Consider the following 16,563-nt stretch of genomic DNA (forward strand, 5'->3'; position numbering starts at 1 on the left):
GGAGGGGGTGGGTGTTTCTGGTGTTGTTGACGTTGATAAAAAGATGGTGGTAATTAACGGTCGTGTTGTTTCCTGGACAAGGCGAGGCGAGACAAGGCCGGGGTCCGGCTCGGTAGCGTGAGTGGTCGAGTCTTGACGAGGTGAAGAGGTTATTAGTGAGGCAAGCAGGTAGGCAGGTTAAGGTAAGGCGAGGTAGGAGATTAAAATTAAAAGATTGCCGGGCTCTACGGGAAACGAATGATTTCTACGGCAAGTCGTCCCAATTCTGCAAAGCAGACCTTGCAAGATTGGATTGGATTGGACTGGATTGGACAATTTGGACTGTAGGCGCTATTACATACATATCCTTAGTTACCTACCTACCTCCGTACATCCATCCCTATGCTAGCTAGACACGACACAGTACAGTACAGTTCATACAGCAAAGACTGCCTACTAGCCAGGATGGTCGGGGGCCAGTGAGCATCGCCCAAACTGAAGCCTCGAGGTCGGGTCTACACCTCCATACCGCGCAGTACATACATACATACATACATAGTGCGGTGGATGTTGTCAGGCTTTTATTGGGCGGGTTGTGATTCCGGCAGCATGGTACTTAGGTAGGCGGCTCTCGTCCATGCCGACTGGGACACTGGAAAAGACTGGGGGCCATGAAACGCGCACCCGCACCGCACCATGCCAGACCTGCCAATACCACACGCACGCTGTCCAGGCCACCAGGCAAGGCAGGCAAGGGCAGCGCACGGCAAGGACACCCCCATGAACAGGATCCTCTTGTCATCATCACTGAGTGGACTGTATACTTCTGTACACTACAAGGGTAGGGTCGGAGCACTCAACATGAAATGGACCAGGGCGCCAACAAGGGCCGCATCACGACTTCCGTGCCGCCCGCCCAGGGCCATGTCATGTAGTCTACCGATGGATTTCACATGTTGGCTGCAGACTGACGGCAGTTTCACGACTCTCTTTGCTACAAAGCCGCCGGAGGACCATTTGGCCCATCTCCATTGGCTTGTGCTGGTGCTGGTGCTTGTGCTTGCCTTTGTCTTTCACCGTCGCGCGCATACACAGCAAATACACCCACTCGAAGCGTCCGGTGCGATTCCACAGCCTTCCCCTAGGTATCCACGGTATGGCGTAATAAGCGTGGGATGGGAACATGGCGTCGAGGCGCCCCCGGCTTTCGTCTGGGATTTGATCTCTCGGGTCATACTATGACATGACAGCGACCATTCCTGTGGCACGGGGATGGGTGGTCTCTGAGCACTACATACACCACCACTGTAGAGTAGACAGATTGGGTAGTGTACTGCGTCGTGGAAGACGACACTATCACTTCATGAGGCTTCGGTATCGGATTGACTCGTAATTCTAGCGCTAACGCAGGCGTCCCCTGCTCTTAGCTGACGTGAACTAGGCTGATTACTTACATACAGACGCCATGTGCTTCCAAAGCTTCAACAAGGGTGCCCGGAGCGGTCAGATTTCAGCTGCCGGGACCCATCCGCTGTAAAAAAACCCTAGGGGCTGGGTTCTTCGGCTTCGACGACCTCTTACGTCTCCAGGGGAACGGAAAAGGTCTTCTCTGATCTTCATGATCCACATCGCGAGGCCTTGACATTCATCCTCTACTTGGTGACGGCATAATAAGCCGGCCCTCCGCGCCGATGACGAGTTGTCGTGTGTTCTTTTCGGCCAGACTTGCCATATGCAATGTATTAACACGAACTTGAGTCCTTATGTCGGTCGACGACTTCCTTTCGCGGATGCTTGGTATACAATGCAGCTCGCTTGCAGAATAGCCCTCAACCCCTTTTCCTCTGGAGGGATTGTGAAGCAGGCCGCCGGAGGCTCCTCTAGCACGACTCGGCGAATTGAAGATCGTCTTGTTATTGTCCTGTCGATTGATTATAGCAAAAAGGTCCTAATCCGGCCAGAAACAGCGGGAAGGTGCACTATCATATAGATTCCGGGGTTCCCCTGCCCCATCCCTAATGTTCGCTTCAGGGGGTGACGGGCAAGATGATGCTTTTGCCAGCTCGCTGCACCACGATTCGTATCAATTAGCCAGATCCCGCGAGAGGAGAACAATATCGTCAATGCAAATTTACGCTTGTAGGAATTGGCCGTGAGACGCGAAGCTGCCAGCGCCATAGACAAACAAGGGTGGATTTTCATTCATTCTACCCCAGATCATACTCTAGATGCACCCCTGCTTTAGCTTCCCGGTATTGCCGCAACGGACAGGCCAACACTAACACGCAAGAGATCGGCGTATATCCCATCCCATACAGTTGGGCGCTTCGAAGTCCTCGGGAGCCGAGGACTTGGAAATTGTCTTTACTAGCAAGCATAAGGACCGGTGTAACACTGAGACGCCCGTCGGCCTGTGAAGGACGACGTTTGTAGACGATGCAATCATGTGCATTTCTCTTGCTGCGACCCTGGTGCTCCCCTTAGGTGCGGCTGGCTAATTCTGTGGGTCGAACCAGCTTTCGGCTGATAAGTGTGAATGCATCTAAAGCCTGCACTCAACTGCAGAACGCCGAGTTTGGAAGCGGGAATAGACGAAAGAAACCCTTCTTCATGCAAGTCTGTCGTTGATCTCGCCGTGTTTGTACAGGAAAAACTCTTGTTACATGTGATGGCCCCTATCTCCGAAAGACAACTATCAATTAGAAAGAGTAGAAATTTCGAGGATGCAGGTGGGAAGACAACTGAGAATTTATCCTATGATCGAGGTCTAACTAGCACGAGGCGACAAATGTCACTGGGGTTGACAAGGTCAGAGCAATTCTTCGTGAAAGTCCACGTATTGTCCATTCTTCCAAAGGCCATACTCTTCCCATCAGCCATACTATTACGCTCACAATAGTGCCTCAGCACCACATTTACACAGCTACGTATATCAGTAACCCTTGACAGACGGCATATTGAAAGGTAACAATTCTTACCACTGGAAATAGCCATATTTACAAATTTGGGGGCAAAACATGTCCTATCTGGAAAGTAAAACGCCGGATTGGGCTGTAGTTTCCATTTGAACTATCTTGCCAAATTGGCTATCATACAGACGTCAGGTTCACTTCACCGGTTTCCAAATGTAGACGCTTCGAGCAAGCCCTGTAGGGTATGAAGTGGGAATAAGAAGGTCTCCCGCGGACCACTACCTCGGAAAACCAAAACAGCCAGGCCAGGTTTTGACTCTTTTACCCGAAGAAATAAGACGGCGCGGCACCTCTCCCGCGTCACATTCGGTCTTCGGCTGGACTCTCGGCGGCTGCAATGCACGGTTCTTTCCCATTTCTGCCTGTGACCTTGATATAAAACTGGGGACCTCCCGATTCCTTGCCTAACGATTGCGATACAGCCAAATCAAAGCAGTCCTTGGGTGTCACCAAGGACTGTGATTCCGAGCCACATATAGTGTGCGCATCGCTAACCAGCCTCCTCCATGAAGCCGTAAGAGCGGCAGGAAAATGTCCTTCAACGCTGGGATTCTTCCCTTAGGCCGTTCTTATGCGCACCAGTACCTCGCCCTGTTGCAAAACCTCCCGGAGGAAGGCTTGCGACTATCAAGGTCTTCTCAACGCAACAGTTCCACCCACAGTTCATCCTTGCCACGAAACCGGCAAAGCCGTGACGCATTGCTTCGGATTAATGGACATGAAGAACGGTCCGTCTCTGCCCCTGGGTTAATTAAATCTCCTTTCGAGCACTGCCCCTGAGGATGGGCGCAGCAGGTCAAGGCTTTGTCTATAGCAAGCTGCCTCTCCACAAAAAGCGCGTATGCAAATCGCCTATATCGCGACGGAGTATATCTGCGATGGCAAAGAGCACTTGCTCCACAAGAGAAACTTGAATAGCCACAGCTATGGCCGTAATACATGTGAAAACATAGTCAAGTAAGATGAAATCATCGCGAACGTTTGTTCGGGCAGTCACTAGCCTTGTGGCCCGTCTTGCCACATGCATGGCATGTAATCCTGGAGAGCCAGTCAGACTGAGAAGACCCGCCGGCAGAAGAGATGGATGTCAATTTGTTCAACTTGACGTCCTTTTTTCGCCGTTTCTCCGCGAATTGTTGCGCTCTCGTCTGCTCCTCACGTTGCCTGTGCTTCAAATCGGACTTTACCCGCCTCGGATCACGCTGGCCAAGGTCGCGAGCTTGTTGATCCTGCTCCCGGCGACCATCTCGCACTGGGGATGTGTCGTCGTTTGAATCTTCATCACTCGAACTGGAGGAATCGCTGTCTGAGCGAGTGTCTTTGTCACTTGTCTAGCAGCCAGTTAGCCTGTAGTTCATGCATAAATGTCCAAACACTTGCACTGAAGATGCTGTACAAACAGGAGACATACCTCGGTGTGATTTCGCTTCTTCGACTTCGGACCGAATGATTTCGTTCCTGATACCTGACCTGTCGTGTCTTCCGGTGTGTCTGAAGAATCAATCTGAGCAAATCCTACTTGCACAATGTTGAGGGGAGTCTGAGCAGCTACGCTGCTCTTCGAGGTAGGTATTTGGACATCCAAAACCCATCGCGAGTCTCCGAGCTCTATGGCCTGTCTCTCTAAAGCAGCCTGTCGCTTTCGCTCTTCTTCCTCAAGCGCAGCCTGAACAGCTTTCTGATCGAAAAGCGGAGCGCTAGGGGTGGTAGGAGACACCTTCCCAGACGTTCTACGGCGCTTTGCGGAATGCTCATCCTCGGATTTAGGTGTCGTCGGTGATGACCCAGTTGCAGCTGCTCGCTGCATGAACTTCATAGTCAGCAGCCTAGCCGAAGGCTGACCTTTTGGGGTCTGTGTCGCCATCTTGATAGACGAGAGTTTTCAAGTGCAAGTTTACGGTCGGGACTCGATGAGCTAAAAGTCGCGCGACGGTATATACCTAGGCTCTCACAAGCTGGTCGCATCCACAGAATGTTGATCCGTGGTTAGATGTTGGCGCCTGAAACGCAAGTCTGTCTCTCAAATAGGAAGACAAGTCAAGGCAACTTGCGCATAACAGTCAAGTGGCAGTCAGATGTGGATGGAACGACTTTGTTGTAAATAAATCGCCAGTTATTCGCAGATAGCTTGGAGCTCCTGCTCCCAAAAATATTTCGGAGATGGGGATTCTTTTGTCCGCCACCTTCCGGGTCTCAGGATCCCAGTACGAGAGCTTAAACACCAAGGACATCCATCCGGCATTGAAACCTCCCCTTCAATTCCTCCACATCAGCGGGCTACATAATGTCGGCGGCACGGTTCAGGACAGTACGGCATTTGTCGCAGAGCCTACGGGCCTCGCGGCGAACATTTACCGCAACGGCGCATCAATTGGACGCTAGCAAGGCCGTCACGCCCAAGCCAGACACGAGCTCCCCCATCCCCAAGCTGGACGGTCAACCTCCCGCAGAAGTCGCACAGGCACCCAATCGAGCCGGGATATGGTCCAGAAACCAAAAGCCCCGAACCCAGGCGATGGTGGGCCCGCGGTTCGAGCAAACGGACTTCGACCTTCAGGTATGTGCCGCCTGCATTGTGTAGACTTGTCCTGAGACCACATTGCTAATTCCACCGGCTCTACAGCCTCAACCCTTCGCAGCTATCGAACTCATTCACAAGCAGCCAGTTCGCTGGACACATGACCGTATAGTGTCATGCGACGGTGGCGGCGGTCCGGCTGGACACCCGAGGATCTTTATCAATACGGACAAACCCGAGATTGCCACCTGCAATTACTGCGGACTGCCTTTCGTATGCACAACCTGTCCCGTTATTTTGGTGGCTATTGCTAACATAGTAAGGCAAATGAGCATCACAGAAAACACCTTGAGTCTCTGCCCCAAACATCATACCCCTTGACCGATGTCGAGGGAGCTGGGGCTGAGCCACCCCTATCACGACCCGAGCCTCCTCTATGAAGATAGATGTGAAGCAAGCTGTACATAGTTATGTGAGATTAGACGGAAAAGTCAATAAAGAGACATTCCAAGTCACAATGGTTCTTTGTGCATGGCCGTCATGCTTTCGCGATCTTTACTGTTACTACACCTGGCCTGTTGTATGGTATGCCTAAGGCAGTATTGCACCATCATTTATTCCAATACAGTAACTGCCCTTCTTCATGCCTCAACTGCTAGCAGGTCCCCCCAGCAACTTCACCAACTCCGCAAAGTTCGGCATTCCCAGACCAGTCACAGGGTCCCAGCCTGTGGTCCCATTCCACGATGCGTACGGAATCACAGCGCCTCCGCTAACAGTTTGTCCGGTCTGAAAATTGGTCCCGGTGCAGCCAGTGGCTTTGCCACTTGTCACGTCTGTCAATCCCTTGACTCCCGTACTGTACAGCCAAGGATTGATGAATCCCATTGTCGGCTGGCCTGCCTTTAGTCGAGCATCATTCAGGAGAGCAATGATACCAGCGACTACAGGTGAGGCGGCAGAAGTGCCACCAGTGTAACCACCAGCCCCAGATTTGACATAGTAGTACCTATTCGACATTGTGAGCTCAGCTCCTTACACGAAAACAAAACGTGAAAGGTGAGAACTTACGGGGGAGATAGGCTGTGAGCCGAGATGTCTGGAAAGCCACGACCAGAGAAATTTGCATACGGCTCGTAATATGTCCTCGTTGCGTTGCTAATGTACTGATTTAGGTAACTGGAGACAGCTTCCTTTTGGTACCACGGGGTAGGGAAGTAGTTGGAGAAACCTCCACCACTGCCCATCCAGGCCACCTCCGGCTTATACGCTTGCGTGCCCCCTACACCTGTTATGTAGGGGCATGTGGCAGGAAACTGAGGCGTGAACTCCGGACTGTCCTTGCCGTCGTTAGATCGACAAGGAGCGCCAACGCCTGCATCTCCTGAAGATTCTAGGACTGTGATACCGCGCAAACCCATCATACCAATGAGATTGCAAACACGAGTGGCATATTCTTGGGGTACGGTCTACTATAGTGTTAGCAAGACGAGCAGCACATGCTTAACTACTATTTGTTTGAACTGACTTGCTCGTCGTCGCCGTACGAGTTTGATATGACTTGAGGCAGAGCTTCATTGGTCACATTCATCAAATAATGGTAATATTCCAGATAAGGCTCGTTCGTGTTTGATGCTTCATCTGGAATTTGTAGATTGGGAACGAATGGCCTGCAAATATTAGTCATGTGTACACAGCATTCGTTAACTAACTTACGGCGAGCCGCCAGTGATGAACTGTGTCAATGGTAATGATTTTGTTACCGCTGACATGAATTGAGAATCTAGGTTAGCCTCCCCAATATCTCCACGAGGATCTTGGTGGTCCTCGCCCCCGTTGATGAGAGTCACACTAAAGTTCGTCAGTGGTAGCTCATAGTCACGCTGGTACTTTGACAAATCTTCCTGACGGGCGGACTGGTTCAAGAAGCTTCCAAACCCAACGCGGCTTTTAGAAGGCGAACTAGGCTTGTAGTTGCCATAGTTGTACATCTCCTCCAAGCAGCCAGGCTCGATCAGCCTGAGACAGTTCAGGGTCTTGTTTGCAGTTTGGCGACTCGTTATGCCGTCTACCATCTCTCGAGGGGGAAAGACTGCATGAGTCTTTGTCTTGCCAAAAAAGGTAGTTGGAGAGACAAGTTCAACATGCTTATCCAGTTCAATCGGAATTGAGTATTCTAGAGTGCGCAATTTTTGCACGCCCTCCACCATGAAGTCTGGCCATGGTCAGTATCTCTAAGCTATCAAACATGGCTACTGATCAGATATGCTCACAGTGAAACGAGGAGCCAAGTAATCTGTTTGCTGTGCCGATACTTGCAGCGAAGTTGATGTAGGAGCCAAAATCAGCAATCTCAGACACACCAGCTTTCCTCAGCCAGTTGTGCACAGCAACTCGAGAGTCATTAGCCGGACTGAAGATAGCGTTGACCTCAGCAGCATCTAGATATCTCCCATAATCTGGACTTGTGGGGTCAGATACTGCTTTCAGCTTGGCCTCGAGCTGGTCAATATTCTGTAGCTTTAAGCCAACCTGCAGTGTCATTTGCTCTTCTGAGTCTGGCGTGCTGGCAATGTATACGTTTCCAGGGAGGGCGACTCGCATCACAGCCGCGTGGGCCACTCCCGCAAATAGGAGTAAGGAGCGCATATTGCAAGGTTAGAAGGTAGCCAGAAAGAACGACTATACCGGAGTCAATCGATTCAGCTGAAGGAAGTCAAGAATCGTACGCGAGAGAGAAGTTCGGCTTGAGAGAATTGACGACTACGATGAAGACAACACCTAGGTTTAATCGACGATATCGTTAAGCTTCCGGTCCAACCAAGTCATTACGAACATGACCGTTTTACTCAAAGAGCATGTTGCACACTTTAAACCTGTCTTTCTCGGCGCACGCAAACTCATTTGGGTTGCACGCATTCCATTTCCATGGTCCAAGCAACCGCTGGTGCCCCATGACCTATTTATACCGATGAGTCCTCCCTTGCAGTTTCTTGGAACGCTGGCTTAGTACTATTTGGCTTTTGGATATCTGAATATCACGTCTCTTTTTGATCTAAGCAATATGGGGCGGCGGACGATCCCCATCATGCTTGCAAGCGCGCCGAATAGAGGTTCCGCTTTTGGATTGCAATCTCTTCCTGCCGAAAAGGTACGGCTCCGTCACTCTTATCCAATACTGTGACCTATTACTTTATCTGAATATCTGCCGTGCTTTGTTCATGCACAAAATTAAGTGTGGTAGCAGCCGTTGGCGGGCGGCAGAAGACTACCGCACTCCACAAACGGCAGCCGACCGGCAGCCACACAAGCGGCTCCAAGTTTACATGACCGCACCCCTTCGTTATACGCAAACTGTCCACTCCACTCGGCAACTATTGTGACTTGATACCGGCATTCGGTCAAAGCAGGTTAATAATCCATACATCTAATTACTCGCGACTCTCCTTGTCAAAGAACCCCCAGTGTTAACGTCCTCCAGACTGTTTTCTGTTGTACTCTCCTACCAACCCCTTCAGCTGGAAGTTAGTGACAGCCCCTTATCTCCAAACACCAATTCAGCCAGCCACCGTTCTCTAGTAATCTCGATCTATCTCATGTAAAACATACTCGCTGGACTTGCCAACAAAACCAAAGGGCACCACGAAACCCGAGAGACTATGGGCAGAGGAAGAACCAAAATGAATATTTCATGGAGCTTCAATCGGTAAGCTGGGTTATCTGGGCAGGTATTGGCCCTGCGTGGTAATACGTCATTCCTTCTTCATCTTTGCTGAGAAGCGGCAGACTAAAATTGGGCGTCGCGAACGTAGTAGGATAAATCCAAGGCGGTGTAAAATTACTTTGAAATCGTCAGCTATGGCTCTCCAGTTTATAAGCTTAGGGTGTTGTATAGGTTCGCCTACTGGGAATCCTTGTATCGATGTGCCATATTTAGAGAGAATTTCTCGTGCGCGAACCTGGTGACCTTCATCTCGAAAAATGTCTCTGGTCCCCGGAAACAGATGTTGTATGTATCAATGTCGTAGTCGTTCCGTGGGCCCTGGCTCGTGGCCACTCCATCCCAGTTCCAGGATGTCGAGCATGAACAACTGGTGACGTTATTCTCGAGCTTTGCGTTTGGGTCATACCAATTGAACTTTAACGTGCAGTTGTACATCTCGTCAGGGTTTGGACGCGAGCAGTCGAAGCAAACATGCGTCAGCTCGTAGTCTTTGAAGTCGAATTGGGCATCAGCAACTGATATGAATCCCACTGCTCGACGATCTGCTCTTCGACCTATTGGCCCAAAGCTGTCAAAAGCGGATGCCACCAAGGAGAAGTGCATCAACATCAATATTGTTGAGGTAGGCATCTTGGTTCAATAATCGGAATCTTCGGCAGGAGTTGCTCTTGATGGTAAAAGTCCTAGATCAGAGACTGAATAGTTGCTCGCGATCTTTTTCGAGATGGGCGGAGCTGCCAGGGATTTATGGCTATCGAATCTCGTCAGCTGTAGACACAATGAAGAGTCACAATGAAGGGTATCGGAAGCTGAAGGGATCCCCAATCACACACAAATGCAATCATGTGTCACGGTTGTTTCTCGGGCGTCCGTCGTAGGTTTGTCGAGAACACGCCCAAAGCGTCGAGGCAAGGATGCAGGAAGCCGATGTCATCGACGGACCTCTGCTTGAAGATGGGCGAACTCCCCTGCTCCACGGCACAAAAATACGAACCCGTGGTTACAATAGACCTGGGATACGGGAATAGGAGACAGAAGAGGAAGAAAGATGAGGGCTTCTGCGCAGATTTCTAAGGTAATTGGTAGACGTCATTGAGTTAGATATTTGCGCAGCAGGGGTCCTTCGTTCGTTCTTGCCGCAATTCGGATGCTCGATCGTGACACAACCGTCTTTGCCAGCGCTGTTAGTCACGACTAACCTTGGTAACCTGAATGCTGGAGATTAATTTGAAGGAATTGGATTGTCGTTATCTCACGTGGTCTCATTCAATTATTTGATTGACTCAATTTGAGTTGGTTATCTTTCAATTGAATTGACCGTATGTGTTGCTCCTGAGATCTTCCCAAGCTCCCATATGTTATTGAATATTCTAGAAGCATTGAAGTATTGTGCAAACATTGAAAATCCCAGCTAGGTCTAGCTTGACAAACAGAAGGTAGTCTCACAGAGCTATACATAGTCAACCCAGCAAGACAGCGATGCGAGTGAGACAACAGGGTCGTGATTCACAAAGCGTGTAAGTGACTCAACAGGTAGCGAGGCACAAGTGTCTCAGGTCGGAATTAATATCAATCTAAAAATGTTTCTGATTTCGTGAGAGACCATATCATATTCTGAGCTCCCTCGGCTTGCTCGTGTGGCGTTCTGATCAGATATCGTCGCCGGCCACGGGTGAGCCTGGTTTGCTCAACTCGAGTCCCGGTGGACATACAGTACACCATTATCAAGGTCTCAAAACCACGCGATCGTCATTTCGATTTTCGTCATGTTGCGCGACATGGTACTGGGTGATTTGTGGAGCGGGCTCCCACATGGAACCTAGTCCGCGGACCGGCAGACCACAGATAGGAGCTGAAAGAGGTTTCGTGTCTCTCTCCAAAGCAGCGATCAACCTAATATTCCTGACGAGTGACGGGAAGAGGCATGCCCTATTCAGTCAATGATGGTTCATTATTAGGCCTATTTTGGGATTGAGCGTTTCAGCAGGAGGCTCGTTCTGGTGGTTTTTCTTTTCTCCTTTCTTCGTTCTTTTTTGGACAGTTCCAATACTAAGCCGCAATCTTGTACCCTACTCATATGACAAGCATTTCATCTTGAGGCCGACTTCAAATACGCTTAGTAAATATCAATTGCTGAGATTAAATGGCTGTCATCATCTAAAGTTAAGGTGAGTACCCCTTTAGCACCACAATTCGATTGCTTGGTTTTGCACGGATAGATCGCCCACGATTCCATCGTCTCGGTGTAGCTTAGACTATCGTAGAAATCACCTTCGGATTGTCATCCTCACCACGCCATTCGGTGATACCCCGAAATAATACCTAAAGAGGTCCAACCACACGCCACGTGCAATGACAACGGCTGCTCCCCTGAATGGCCGCATGAGCGTGCATGTGAGCATCCGAGACAGAGATTCCATGTTAGCCTAATCACCTGGGGTCTCCGAAGAAACACAACATCACTACTCATATTGTTTGCAAAATTAAGTTGCTATCGGAATGCTCCTTACCGTCTCTTAACCCCAAACGCCGATTTGAAATCGAAGCTAATTGTACACCTCGTATAAAGAAATGAGCCATATCGCCATGGAAACAATGCTGTACATATTGAGTTAAGAGAACCGCCTTCCAATCAGCATTCCCACTTCCGGACACCACTGCTTGATGTCATCCATGCGAGCTTCCTGCCACCTCATCGGCTGGTGGTAGCCAAAGGGTTTCTCGTAGTATATTGTTTCGACCGAGAAGGTCTTCGCAACATCCACATCAGGGAGTTTTGCTCCTCGCTCTTTAAGCTTGACGTAGAACCACTGATCTTCGAATACGTTCTCCGGACCACCGCCCGACAAGTCGTCCTGGAAACTCTTTTGACGGACTAGCTCTAGCATTGCTTTGGGATTTCTCAAAGTCAAGCCACCGTTGTATCCTTGGCCGAATTGCGGATCTATTGGGGCCCCTATCAGATCCCATTCTAGAAAATCTTCGATTGACACTTCCGCATTCGAACAAATAATACTGTCGGGTTGGAAGAAAAGGACTCGCTGTGCTGACTCAAGTTGTTCCCATATCCAAGGCTGCGTCATAAATACTGATAAAGAATAGTGGCCTTCGAACTCAGTGCCGTTGGGTAAAAACCGGACTTGGATGCGCTCCGAGTCGATGGCCTTGGAGAATAATACCGAGGAGGGTTGATTCCAGTTCTCCTCGAGGGTGTAGAGAATAATTGGCCACTGCGATCCAAGCACATTCGAAAAGTGCATCATTATCGGAACCAGGTTGTCCACCGAGTCGGGGTTGGTCTCAATAATCACGGCGACATTATCCGGGAACACAGGCTCCGGAACGACCTCTGCGGAGACAGGTTCTTCGGCGTATACTGTGCCATTATTTGTTTCGTCCGATGTAACAGTATTCGGTTCCGGGACGTTGGCGGCCGGAGCGGTAGCCGTGACCTGATAATATTAGACCTTATTATTCCGCATCGAAATCTGAGATTTTGAAGGTTTACACCTACCCTTGGGATGAAGTCATATGTCCTACATAGAAACCATATCGAAGATAGTGAGGCTATTAGCGCAAGGATCAGGAATTTGGTCCGCCGGCTTGAGCCAAGGTGATCAGACATCCCGACCGCTAGCCCCATATCGACTGACTCGGTGCGCACCAGATCTCTGAAAAGAACTGGCTGCGAGGGAGACTCTCCTCGACTTGAAGAATGGCACGTTTTCCAGAATCTAACGAAAGAAGAATGGAATCTACACGTTAGGGCCCTCCCGAGCCACTATAGCACCCGATGGCCTCCCCTCTGGGGGAAGCCGCGTGGGCATCATCCGCACCCACTCCACAGCTGATAAGTTTTCAGGGGTATTAGGTCGGAGATCGCTCACAATACAGGCAGAGAAGGATCCGCAACGAGGATCGTAATCGCTTCTAGGTGGGGCGGTTTAGTAAGTCGCTTGGCCTCACTCACAGCGCTCGGCTGGGATCCATCAACGGTTCATGAATGTCTTTCACATGTCGAACAAATATGCTTAATTCACAGTTCTAGTTCCCATTACACCCTTATGAGTTAGATATCCTCATCTTTGAAATCATCGACAAACCTAGATCAACTTCAGAGGTGGGTCTGTACAAATGGATCTAGTGATCACTGGAAAGCATTGCGCAATCTATTGAATACCCTAACGACCCACATTTACTTGATAGCCTCAAATTCGTGTGCCAAGCCCCTGATGTCAGAACTGATTCCAGCTAAACAAGACCGTCGTAACTGCCACTGAGTAAGGATGGACCTGCTGACAAGGAGGATTCGAGCCACTACTTGTATTATCATACACGCTTCATCATAACTGTTGATACTCTATAGTACACTACGTGTGTGTAATCCTGAGAGCATTAAATTTGTCATTGGACAACCATGTCCTCACAATTTGTTAGGGTAATCACATAAATACTAACGAGATCTGCGAAATACATCCTTTGACACTTTGGTGAAGTCCCCTGGGTTGAAGCACAAGTTGATAGAATCTTTAAAAGATGAAGAAGAGGGACTGGCTCTGCTGCAGCAGCTGCTCGACTCGTCAAGTTCACCGAGCAATCCTTCTCAAGCTGAGATCTATGTCCAAATGAGATATATAGATTGTGTGAAGACTCATCTGGAAGTGGGTATTAAGATCATCGGGTTCACTTTCAAGTCCGTAATGCTTTTGAGCCATTTGAATACCGCACGCAGGTGGCACCTGTGGCTCCACCCTGTGCCAAACCAAATTGCCTCATTAAAGCACCAAGGCTATCTAACAAAGCGAGACGAAGAGATATGAAGCATATCTTCGCGTCATGACTGCGGTAGAAGAATATCTGGACTACATCGTCTAATTTATGGCTCCGAAAACATAGAGAGATAGGCGCCTTCTTCAAGCATGGCTGGACTCTCGAGGTATACTCCTAATAGTACAAAGTATGCCAATGCAAACTGGCTAGTACCTACGCAGTTACCCTCATGGCGGTGGTCGTCCTCGAGCATACCACTCGTCTTTGGTGATAGCGTACTCGACCTCCCCTTGTTCACTGCCGGGGATGACGCCCTCGAAGTGCAGGTCAAAGAGTGTGCGCGTATAGTGCATCCCCAAAGACTCCATTGTCTTCCGGGAGGGCACGTTAATGGCCATTGTTTCCCCAAAGATCCTTCCTAGGTCCATGTTCTCGAAGCCATACCGCATCAGCTCTTGTGCGCCCTCTTTAGCAAGACCTTGCCGCCAAAACTGAGGCAGCAGTCGATATCCAAGCTCGGCTTGGCCTTCCAGCGGGCCTTGATCCGGTCTGTCGGGGGGTGCCAGTATCCACCAACCTACAAACTTGTCGTCGAGATTGAAGCCCGCCCAGAAGCCTAGACCAGGAACACACTTGGCTACGGCGAGTCTTTGGGCGTGCTTCTCCTCGACTTGCTCACGAGTACGGGGTTGCACATCAAGAAAGCGCATCACATCTGGATCTGCATCTAAAGCCACCTCGAACTCAAGATGTTCTTCTGCAAGAGGAACGAGCCGCAAGCGCGCAGTCAGCAAAGTCGTCTGAGCAGCGGCGGCCGCCATGACGTCTGTGATACCTTTCCCCTTTCCAGCGACCCAGAATACTGGGAGCGGAATGCCCTCCGCTGTCAAATTCCACTCTGGGAAGGTGCTTATAGTATGTCTCACCGACTGAAGATAATGATAGCCACGTAAACCGCCTCAAATGATGCCGTCACGGCTGATTGAGATGAAATGAGATGCCTCGGCCTTTCCTGATGGATGATCGCCCGACAAGCGGCTCTATTCGCGAACAGCGAGCCTATTACGGTGGCTCGGACTATGCTTGTTGTCTCAAAGAGTAACAGCGATCAGTGTATCGCGGTGCTTATTCGGCATTTGGGTTCTGACCACACCTTTTCCTCACCTGTCAGATATGCGCGTACTCGTTGAATCCATCATGGGTTCGCAACCCGGTCTTGCTTGTCGGATTTGCAGAACTGGGGTGGAAAGAAGGACGTTCGAGAAGCATGCAGGACAGCAATAATATGGAGAGGTCAAAGGCGAGACACTTCGACACCTGCCACTCTCCAATGCGACCCTCGGTGACACCCGACAAAGCGAAGGGGGACCCCATCGGACGCCAAGATTCGCTGGCAGGACCAGCCGCTGCTATATTTAGAGGCGGCTGTGGGAATGCTAGCTTCCTCCACTTTGCTGCAACCAAATACCCCAACTGTGGGCTACTTCGTACCATGGATGATGCAAGCTGGTCTGGGGGGGCCACCTAGCTTGGAAGACTGCATTGCACCTCTTGGTGTTCGTCGATCCCAACAGATTCATCACCGTCGAGAGTGAGATATTGGAGAGGTGCATTGCAGAACTTGATGCGGAATGCAGCACCAGAATCCGTCGTGAAGCTACGTTGCTGTTGAAGAAACGAAGCACCGATGGACCGATGGGCCCCCATCCAGCAAGCGACATAATACCGCACGCCTGCATTGCGCCGTTTTTTTCAGCTTTGCCCACTTTCTTTCTGTAGTTTGGGGCAGAGCCCACAGAAGCTTCCCCAAGCCTCCCCGTGGTGAGTTGCTGAGTAGCTCCCCCACGAAAGACACTTCAGATGAACTCAACTAAAGTGAGCGGCGCCTTGGCCATCAAGAGTGCGGTGGGCACACAATGCATCGGCATTGAACTTTAAAAAGAGGTTCAAAACTACATTAGGTAGGTATGGTATAATGGGTAAGCAACGCTAGCGGGTCAAGTACTCAACACAAGCAGAAATAGCCTGCGGCGCACACGCTGCCACATCGTGGCAGAATCATACCACGCGGGGATGCTCATAGTTCAAATGCTGAAGCCACCTCAGACTAAAGTAGATGGCTTGCACTCAACAAGGCAGATAGTCAATTAGTATCCCGAAGATTGTGGAGCTGTCGAGAACTGAGTACCTAGCTAGGCGGCACGGTAGAGGAGATGTAGCCATATAGGTATGATGGTAAGACAGCTAGACAGCTAGAAAGACAAGCAAAAAGCTGTTGGACCCGATAATTAGCTGGGAGCCTCTTGGGGGCTCCATCAAGAAAGTCGGGTTGTGTGCCTCGCCAGGCTGAAGAGGAGCGAGCGGAGAGAGAAAAAGCGATAGGAGAGGAAAGTGATTGGCAGCTTCCCTTCTTTTGCAGCTTTGGAGCAGTTGATCTCCTTCCTATCGCACGGCTCTTCTCCCCACCAGATCTTCTTCCTTCCAACTTCCAATTCTCGTCATCATACCAGAGTCCAGGAGAGCTCTCTCTCTCTTCACTTCCTTTCCGTCCAAGGAAAGGCGCCATCAAAGTGGCACCGCGGGGTAAGCTTAGCTCCCTA

General features: G+C 50.1%; 2 protein-coding genes across 2 annotated transcripts; both read right to left on the reverse strand.

Annotated features, from left to right (window-relative positions):
• Positions 1–7,181: 7,181 nt before the first annotated feature.
• UCRPA7_6438 (putative tripeptidyl peptidase a protein) lies at positions 7,182–8,013 on the reverse strand (the record flags this gene model as incomplete). Its single annotated transcript, XM_007918976.1, has 2 exons — positions 7,182–7,684; positions 7,743–8,013. The coding sequence occupies 2 exons, from the start codon at positions 8,011–8,013 to the stop codon at positions 7,182–7,184; spliced, it is 774 nt and encodes a 257-aa protein (XP_007917167.1).
• A 3,792-nt stretch (positions 8,014–11,805) lies between these two features.
• On the reverse strand, positions 11,806–12,081 carry UCRPA7_6439 (hypothetical protein; the record flags this gene model as incomplete). The annotated part of the gene is made up of 1 exon (XM_007918977.1): positions 11,806–12,081. The coding sequence occupies one exon, from the start codon at positions 12,079–12,081 to the stop codon at positions 11,806–11,808; it is 276 nt and encodes a 91-aa protein (XP_007917168.1).
• Between the last annotated feature and the right edge of the window lie 4,482 nt (positions 12,082–16,563).

Source organism: Phaeoacremonium minimum, assembly GCF_000392275.1.
Source record: "Phaeoacremonium minimum UCRPA7 unplaced genomic scaffold PA7_03_scaffold_468, whole genome shotgun sequence".
NCBI classification, from domain to species: Eukaryota; Fungi; Ascomycota; class Sordariomycetes; order Togniniales; family Togniniaceae; genus Phaeoacremonium; species Phaeoacremonium minimum.